The 9326-nt window shown below is 54.6% G+C and overlaps 1 protein-coding gene across 3 annotated transcripts in view; it reads right to left on the reverse strand.

Moving 5' to 3' along the window:
- USP35 (ubiquitin specific peptidase 35) overlaps positions 1 to 9289 on the reverse strand; it is a 61665-nt gene extending 52376 nt beyond the window's left edge. For all 3 annotated transcript variants that reach the window (XM_069564911.1, XM_069564913.1, XM_069564912.1), the window contains exons 1-3: positions 9201 to 9289; positions 2070 to 2752; positions 992 to 1124 (exon numbers count right to left, since the gene is read on the reverse strand). In XM_069564911.1, coding sequence (XP_069421012.1) covers positions 992 to 1124; positions 2070 to 2742 — 806 coding nt within the window. In that variant the 5' untranslated portion in view covers positions 2743 to 2752; positions 9201 to 9289. The remainder of the gene's footprint in view (positions 1 to 991; positions 1125 to 2069; positions 2753 to 9200) is intronic.
- Positions 9290 to 9326: the final 37 nt, after the last annotated feature.

The raw sequence follows: 9326 nt of genomic DNA on the forward strand, positions 1-9326 counted from the left end.
ACAAAATAACACCTGCATGCATGGAGCATGAAGCTGCCACACAGTAGGTACTCGGGAAAAAAAGCACTAATATCATTATTTTTATACTCGGAAGCTCCTGCTACAAAGAAAAGCAAAAAAGTAGTAAATATGGTAGTAACAGCTACCACGGCACTATTCTAGGCACGATGTAACATCTCATTTTACCTAATTCAACCCTCACAACAACCCTGTAAGATGGGTCCAATTATACTACAAATTACACATGAGGATGCTGAGGCAGAGAGGGGTTGAGTAACTTGCCCAGAATCACACAGGCAAGAAGTGGGAGAGCCAAGACTTGAACTCAGGCAGTTTATTTCTAGAGCCCACTCTCTCACCTACTAAAGACAAGGAATCCGGGAAGGCCCAATGGAGGAGACAGTGGATCTGCACACAGGAATGGAAAGAATGGTAGGGGGAGGCGGGATGCCAGGCGGATGGAGTCTGCAGAGCCAAAGGCCTGCAGGCAGGAGGGTAGGTGTCATATTCTGAGATCACCGGCCAGGCAGGTGTGGCTAGATCACAGGTGTGATGATGTTCACATGAGGTGGGGGATGTGCAAGAGCTCTGTGAGCTGAAAAGTACCCAAACTTTGTTTACCATACTTGCCAAACTCAGAAAGCACTTCATAAAGTGCTTTTATCTCCTATCATTGACCCCATGGGGGCCTAACAACTTCTTATACTACCTCTGCTATTACAGATGGGATAACTGAAGCTCAGAGAGTCCGCTGACTGGTCTAGGGTCACAGAGTTGGTATCCAGCCCGAGAGCATCACTAGAGCAAAGCTCTCTGTGTCTCCCACCTGCAGCCCTGGGCCTGGCACAGGAAGGGCTCAAAGGATGGATGGACTGAACAAGCATGAGGGCCTGGGCCCTCTGACACTAAATCTAGCCCAGCAATCCCACCCAGTGGAAGGGGCTTCTGGGACACAGAGAGAGACCTGACCACCACTCGTCTCTCAGCCCACCTGCTGATGGCAGTCAGCATCTGGGAGTCCGTCACACTGTCATCATTGCTGAGGTTCCGGATGACACCATCCATGAGCTCCAGTGGGAGGTGCTGGACCACACTGGCGAGGGCACTAGACGGTGGCTCCTCCTCTGGAACAGGGGCGGGGGCTGAGCTTGGAGGACAGATGGGCCCCACCCCTCCCCTAGCACCCCATATCTTTCATGCTGCCAAGGAACTAGGGGCCCTCTGCAAAGAGCACACTGGGGCCTCCTCCTCACCTCCTACAGCATCCTGGCCTCTATCTCATCTTAGCTCATTCACTCAACAGACCTTCACTGGCACTGCTTTGGCCCTGAGCTGAGCAAAGAAAAAAGTACTAACCCCTAACTATGCCTGTATAGGCCAGGCCCTTAGATAGTAACAGTGGCGCTGGAAAGAACAGGAAGGAGGGCAATGTGACTTGAGGGGAGGGAGGACATTCCCGGTGAACCGAATAGACATTAAAAAAAAAATTAGTCATCAAAATGTGTTGCCCAATTGTATGAAAGACCTAGGTCCTTACACACCCAGCCTTGGTTCCTCCTCCTGCCAGGTGCATTCCCTTCCTTTCCCATGAACAACCCTATAATCAGGGAAGGCACAAATTTTATTTTAGTCATTTAAACTACAGTCCAATTTCCACAGCTGTCAACAGCCAAGATTTACAGTTCACAGTTGACAGGTACAGGCTCTATCACGTCTCTGGATCTATCGCTCTGCCTGCCCTGAGCACCCTACCCCTGCTGCCTGGCGCTGCCCAGCTCTCAAGGCCAGCCTCAAAAATCATCACTTGGAAACTCACCTGACCCACAGAGCATGATGACCATCCCCCGCTTCCTGTTGACTCACTCACGCCCCTCCCCGGACTCCCCCTGGCCAGAGGAGCGGACCACAGGATCGGAGCCCCCACCTCCACCCGCAGGAGCTCAGGAGGGGCCTGCTAAGTAAAGGCACATCCCCCCACACACCCCTGTGCATACACCACACCACCAAGGGGGCGCGCCACGCAGAAGACTGCACGCACGGGCCCCACTGCGGCCCCAGCGCACACGCACCTGTGCAGGAGATAACGGCGAACAGCTCCTTGAGGCAGGGCAGGATGGCGGCAGGCTGCGCGCGCCACAGCTGCGCCAGGAGCCCGCTCACCTGCTGGGCCTGCTCCAGGAACTCCACAGCGCCCTCCTCCCCCTCGGCCGGGCAGCGAAAGCGGCCGAGGCAGCGCACAAGCTGCTGGCAGAAGAGCAGCCGGTGAGGGCCGTCGGGGACGCAGCGCGGGTGCCGTGCCAGCAGCCGCGCCACCTGCGCGCAGACCGCGGGGCCCGGGCGCTCGCACACCGTGCGCAGCACCTCGCGCCGCAGCAGCGCAAACACCTCGTCGGCTCCGGGCCCCTCGGGCAGCAGTTGCAGGCAGAGCTGCACGCAGGCCAGCGCGCGGGCGCTCGGCGGCCCGGCGCCTCCCTGGAGGAGGCGCAGCACCCGGCGCGCGCTGAAAAACTCGGCGAAGACCTCCGGGTGGTGGCGGCCGGCCACGTGCAGCAGCTGGCAGCCCACGCGGCGGGGCAGCTCGTCGGCGCCGCTCACGTAGAGGCGCGTACCCAGCGCCAGCAGCGCCAGGCACTGCTCGCGCTCCAGCGGCTGCCGCGCCGCCTCCAGCACGCGCCGCACGAGCCCTTGCTTCACGCTCGCCGGGTATGATGATGTCACCACGGCCTCCAGGATCTTGTCCATGGTGGCCAGGCTGCGGGGGACAGGGAGCAGGGTCACAATCTGCCCGACAGGACCGAGCCCCACCCCCACCCCCAACGTGGTCCCCTGCGTGCTGAGACTTGGGGGCGAGCAGCTCAACCTTTCTGGGCCCCAGCTCCCCATCCGTGAAATGGGGCAAGGATGCGTTCGTCCCTGGCAGGTATCCTAATGAGGTAAAAGCACAATGCCTGGCACATAATAAGCCCCAGTGGATTGTAATTATTGCTGATGCATCTCACAAAGGCAACATCTGAGTCTTCCCGTTTGCTCCGCCCCTTTGCCTCTCCCCCATCCACTCCCACCTCCACCCACGGGCCTCCCTGACCACCTAGTCCATTCTTGGCAAGGCAGGTAAGAGCTGGATTTAGAAGCTGCTGTCCAGAGCCCTGGCCAAGTCATGTCCTGCGGGAAGATGAGCTGTGTGCACACACAAATCACTCCTCCAGGAAGGGAGGGCTGACAGGGCTTCCAGAGATCCCTGCACACTTTATTCCACCCCTAGTCAGCTTCTTGCTCTTTCTCAAATGACCTACCCTTTTCCTCTTTGTGTTCACTGTGCCTTTCGCCTGAAACATCCTATCTCCCAAGACCTCCACCATGAACACATATTCATACAACCAGGCAAAGTCCTGTTTTTCCTCTAAAGCCCACTTAAAACACCCAGACCTTAATTAGAACTCCCTGGACCTCCAGGCTTGAATTCAACCCTCAGCTGGATTTCTACAGCCACCTCCACTGGCCACTTCGTCCACTGTAGCTGGGATCACACAGTGCCGGGTTGTATGGATTCGAATCTCCTCCACCAAGGCAGAGCACCTTGTCTTTGTGCTCAGCCCTGCACAAGGGGGCCCTGTCACCTCCCGAGCCTCAGCCCACATCAGCCCCTCACTCTGGGCTCACTGTATCCTCCCTGCCACTGGGCGCTTGCACTTGCTTGTCCCACCTCTCCCTGGTTGGCTAACACTACAAACCTCAGCTCCAACTTCTTCCTCACGGAGGGCCTGCCTGACATCCTTGTATGGGTCAAACACCCCTGTTAACAGTTTCACAGCATCCTATCCTCCTTTAGAGCACTAATCATGATTTCTTGGTTGGGGTCATCCTCCTGCACTATATTAATATATAGATTCCTGAGGGCAGGAACCAAGTCAGGTTTTGTTCACCACAGTATCCCCAGTACCTAGCACAGTGCCTGGCACACAGTAGGGATCTGCTGAATGAGCAGATGCAGTGTGTGTTGAGAGTTATTCCTTATTCCCCTGAGCCAAACCTCTGCCCTTCTCCATTTGGGCTGTTTTCTGGAAGACTTCATCCTAAACTGACCCACTGTGATTCCTGACTCTCATGCTGGTTCCCACAGGTTCAGGTCCTAAAAGGCAGGATCATTTCTTTGCTTCTTTTGTTTAATCTCATACCGGGCAGGACCCAGTATAAGGCTCAGTATATGGTAATTGTTTAATTAAACTTATTGGGTCAGTAAAAACTACTCTCTTAAGACCTGGAGTAGGTGTGAAGACATGCCAGAAATTTCATAGATGATGGGCCAGAAACTTTTATTCAAAACCACAGATACTGTGGGACCCCCAGCTATGTGCCAGGCCCTATGGGGACACTCCCTTCTCTGTCCTAGCTCTCCACTGAGACCAAACCTCCATTACTACAAGTGTTACAATGCAATGGACTCATTTCTCTCTCTCTCTCTCTCTCTCTCTCTCTCTCTCTCTCTCTCTCTCTCTCTCTCTCTCTCTCTCTCTCTCTCTCACCAGATTGTGAGCTCCTCAGGTAGGGACCAGCCACTGCAGAGTAGGTGCCCCTGAGGAGTTTACTGTGGTTAGAGGGTGTAGCTCGGGCACAGATAGCAGTTCCTGAATGCTGGCCTCGCTGCTTCAGAATGACCTCAGCATTTAGTACAAGTTCATACCCCCCAAGCCTGGAATGGTGTTAGACCCTATTCTTTGAGAGTCATCCGGGATCCATTCTGCTTACCATCCAGAATGATAGAGGCTCTCTGAGCCTCTATTTCCACACTGTAGGGCTGTTGTGAAGACAAATATAAAGGCCTTAGCATGGTGCTGGGCACAAGAAAGTGCTCAGAAAGTGTCAATGCTTTTGCTTTAGAAGCAAAGTCCTCGCCCTTAGGAGATTCCAGTCCGGTGGTGGAGACAGATGCATTGGTGGAGTGCCAATGTAAGTAAGGTATGCTCTCAAAAGGCCTTTAAAAGTGTCTTTAAAAATGAGTCTGCCTTCAGCTCTGGTCCTCTCTTTCCTGGGCAGTCTCTTGCGGACCATCCCCCAAACCCCTACCCTCCAGACTAGTGGACTTAATACTTTCAACCCAAAATGCTGAGAAACCCTGGTGTTCAGGCAACAAAGGAGAAATCCTAATCAATGAGATATTGACATCATGTGTGGAGGAAAAAGACCTAGGGCAGGCATAAATAGAGTTCTGGCGTTAAGGAAGGCTCTGGAAGTAGAAAGAAAATCAAATTAGGAACGAGGAGTCCTGCACTCAAGTGTGACCTGGAATAAATCCCATTTAGTCCTGCAACTCATTGTGTGACCTTGACCACATAATAGCATGAGCCTCTTTTCTGTAAAATGGGGATAAAAAGCGAGGGATCAGAGGCTGGCAATTTCCTATTGTTCTACTTGATACCTGCCTCATAAGGTGGTCTGTGCCTGGCAGCTGGGAGCTCGGTCAGTGGAGCCATTCTAGGAGGGTGTGATCTCCAAGGCCAGCCGTGCAGCCTCTGTGCAGCCTGTGGCCTGACCAGTCTGGCAAGCCCTGTCTACCTGCCCCTACTCCCACGCAGGCAGTCTGAGGTCAGCTGTCACCATGGTCACCAACGAACCCACTCAGCAATATACTGGATGCATTCATGCAACGGGGTTTTTAGAGGCACGGACCTCACCTGACCCATTCCAGGCCACAGAAGGGAGGCAGAATAATGCCTGCTCTCCCCATGGCACGGGTTGGGAAGCTGAGAACCGAAAGGGACAAAGACGCGCCTTGGCAGGGTGGGATTAGAACCTGCACTCGGCCTCTCTTGGGGAGGAGGAAACAGACTGCCAGTGCTCCTCGGGGTGGTGGGGGGGCTGCGGGAAGAGTGGGGAACTACCTTCCTTCTAGGCTATGGAGGAGGATACGCCCTATCAACGCTGGCTCTGACCCAAGAGGCACCTACCCCATGCCAGATGCAGCAGCAAACCGCAGCCGTGCCCTCCCCCAGAAGAGCCTGCATCAGAGTAGAAGACTCGGGTTCTCTGCCTCAGAATCACCAGGTGACCTTGGGTGAGTCCCTCCTGAGACTCCTCAGCCTTCTCATCTGGAAATGGGGACCATTCTCAGCCTACTGCTGATGAGGTGGAGAGGGCAGGGAGGTCCCTGGTGGGCTACTGGTTAGGATTCAGTGCTTTCACTGCCACGGCCTCGGTTCAGCCCCTGGTCAGGGAAATGAGATCCCTCAAGTCACCAGGCACATCAAGGCCTAGATACAGTGTTAGCTGCTCAGTCGTGTCCGACTCTTTGTGACCTCATGGACTGTAGCCTGTCAGGCTTCTCCATCCATGGAATTCTCCAGACAAGAGTGGGTTGCCATTTCCTTCTCCAAGGGATCTTCCCAACCCAGGGATCAAACTCAGGTCTCCTCCATTGCAGGCAGACTCTTTTACCATCTGAGCCACTAGGGAAGGATAATAGATGAGCCAAGGGCTGGATAATAGATGAGAAAAAATAAGAGTCTATTCTTGGGAAATCTGCACTAAGAAGGAAAACTGATACTGTGTGGAGACAAGGAGATGCATACTCCTGATCCAGCTGATTCTGGAAGGAATTTCATCTGTTAACCCTCACTGCCAACTCATCATTTCCATTCTTTCTCCTGAGCTCCAGCCCCGCCCAATATCAGCTCCTTTCTACCTCTTGCCTGGACTAGTGCAGTAGCCTCTCAACCAATCCCCATTTTCCCTTCCCCAATCCAGCCTCCACTAGAGCCATGTGTAGGAGCACAGAGTCCAGGTTTCAGAAATAGTCCAGCTACTACCCCTACTGTGGCCACAACCGTTAAGGCTGGTGTTTTCCCACCTCTCGGAGCCTATGAAGCCCCAAATGGGAGATGACCACCTGCTCACTCCTTAGCCTTTCCCAGCCAGTGCTGCGGCTCCTCCCCACATCCTTGGCTTATATCTCTCACTGCTGACCTGGGCAGCCTGGGAGTTCCAGCAACATCCAGCTTGCTCCAGGAAGTGGGAAAGCACACGAGAAGAAAATCACGACCCTTCCCCTGGAAAGTCCGGGTCCCTTTAACTGTCCCTCTTAAGTGACCCTCCGCCTTTCCAAGGTATATTGACAGTCTCTGTTCCTGCATGATAGAGACTGAATGTACCCACTGTCCATCACTCATCAACCCCAAAGCACCCTGTGTGTTGTGCATGTGAGCACAATGCCCTGCCTCACTCTCTCCCTGGGCCCCAGCTCAGACTTCCCCATCCCTCCCCGGTCTCTCCCACTCACCCTGCAAATATCGGCAGATCAACCTCATTAGATAATAAACTCCATCCTGCCATGCCCCTGCTCAGAACCCTCAAGGTTTCCCCAACCCTTTCAAGGTAAAGTCCAAACTCCTGAGCCTGTCATTCAAGTCTTTTCTGTGACACTAAGCTAATATGGGGCAGGGTTAGAGATGAACTTGACAAACTCCATTTGGTGGTGGTAAATCTACAGGAATTTGGGCAGTGGGCTTTTTCCTGCTCGACACTTTGGGGACGTTTTCTCTGCTGGGAAAGGGCTTCTCTCTTTTCTCTCCTGGCAAATTCTGACTCATTTTTCAATACCCAGGTCACATGACCCCTCCTCTGGGAAGCCTTTCCAAATCCCCCCTGCAACTCAAGTCTCTGGGCTTTGGCCTCCCAAGGCCGTCTTCACTTCTTTCATCCCTCGGCAGTGGAACCAGATTGATTTTATATCCATCTCCCCCACCAGGTGGGGATCTCTTTTGGGAGGAAGTAGGCCCAATTCCCCTATCTGTGCCCAGTGTCCAGCACAGGACCGGGCACAGAGGTGAAGGAGTGCCAAGTGACCAAAAGACAGGACAGCAAGATGAGATAAAACCAAGGATGTCGCTAGAAAAGCTCCTTCCAGGGACAGGCCTCACCCTTGGTCCATTCACCGCCCCCTGGACAGGTCCAGTCGTGCATATCCACAACCCTGAGAATCTGAAAACCTCAGCCAAGAGAGCCCCTACAGAGGTCACTGGATGGGCCATTCTAGAAATGACTCCAACAACCAGAGCTGAAGAAAAAGAAAACAAACAAAGAAGACTGTTCCTGGTTAACTCTGAGGTAGAAAGCTCACAAAATCTCCTGGGACAGGGAAGGGTGCTTCAAGGTCTCACTCAATCTCTTCAGATGCCGGAGCGCGCACAGCAACCCCCCTGCCACCCCCACCCCAGCAGCCCAGCACTGAGAAGCCCATTTCCTTTCCTCTTTGACCCTCAGACCCAGTCTCCCTCCTTTGGCTCCCCTGGGTGCTGGAGCTGCCTGTGGGAGGGGAGAGGGGAGCACCAGGCTGTCCTTCCTAACACCCAGAAGCTCTCCATCCCTGGTCCCTCAGGCCTCTGGACAGCAGCATTCCTCTCTGGATTTTTTTAACTGAACTTCTATGCAAGGCAGCCCCGGGAAGGATCCCCTTGCCATACTACCAGGAGACCTTCATTTGGGCCACCAAACTGTCACCCCGAAATAAAGGGGGAAAAAAAGGAGGTGGGGAGAGGTTATCAGTAAAAACTACCTACAGTTTTATTGAAGGGGAACTGAGGAAGGGAAGAGAAGGTGGGATATATTCCCTTCTCAGAAACACATAAGCAATGAGCCCCTCACACACTTCTGATGGCCGCGCCCCCATCCCCACCCAACCCCGGGCTTTCTGGAAGGGCGGGCACCAGGCTGACATATCCGGGGTCTCCTGTTCACAAGGCTTCTTGTAGCTGGAGTACGCCCTGGCCGAGAATGCAGAGTATAGCAGAGCCCATTCCAAGCGCAGGTGGCCTCTTGGGCGCCCCCAGTTTGTAACCCACCTCGGCCCCATCCCACCCCCTCCAGTTATACCACTGCACCTGCTCCCAGCCCAGACTGGGGCTGCGGATCTCACGAAAGGCCGGTGAGCTTCATGATATGTTAGGCGCCGGTGCCCTCAACCCTGAGGGGGGCGGGGGCAGGGGCGGGGTCTCTATGTACACAATTGATGAAGGAGGAGATGGAGGCCCAGAGAGGGGCAGCTACTCGCCCAAGGTCACACAGCCAGGCCCATTATGCATCCAGACCTCCCGCCTCCCAGCCCCGGATTCTCAGAGCCCCACGCGCGTGTCCGGGCTCTCGAACCATCAGAAGGATGGTTCAGACACTCCCTCCCACAACCCGCACACACGCCCCAGCTCCCTTACCTTCGGAAGCCTGATGGCCCCGGCGTCAGGAGTCAGCTCCTAAGGAGGGGAGCTCTGGCCGGGAAGGAGCCAGGCTGGGCCAGGCGAGGTCAGGGCGGGTCCTTGGCTTTCCCCGGAGTGGGGGCG

Source organism: Ovis canadensis, chromosome 21 (assembly GCF_042477335.2).
Source record: "Ovis canadensis isolate MfBH-ARS-UI-01 breed Bighorn chromosome 21, ARS-UI_OviCan_v2, whole genome shotgun sequence".
In the NCBI taxonomy this organism is placed as follows: domain Eukaryota; kingdom Metazoa; phylum Chordata; class Mammalia; order Artiodactyla; family Bovidae; genus Ovis; species Ovis canadensis.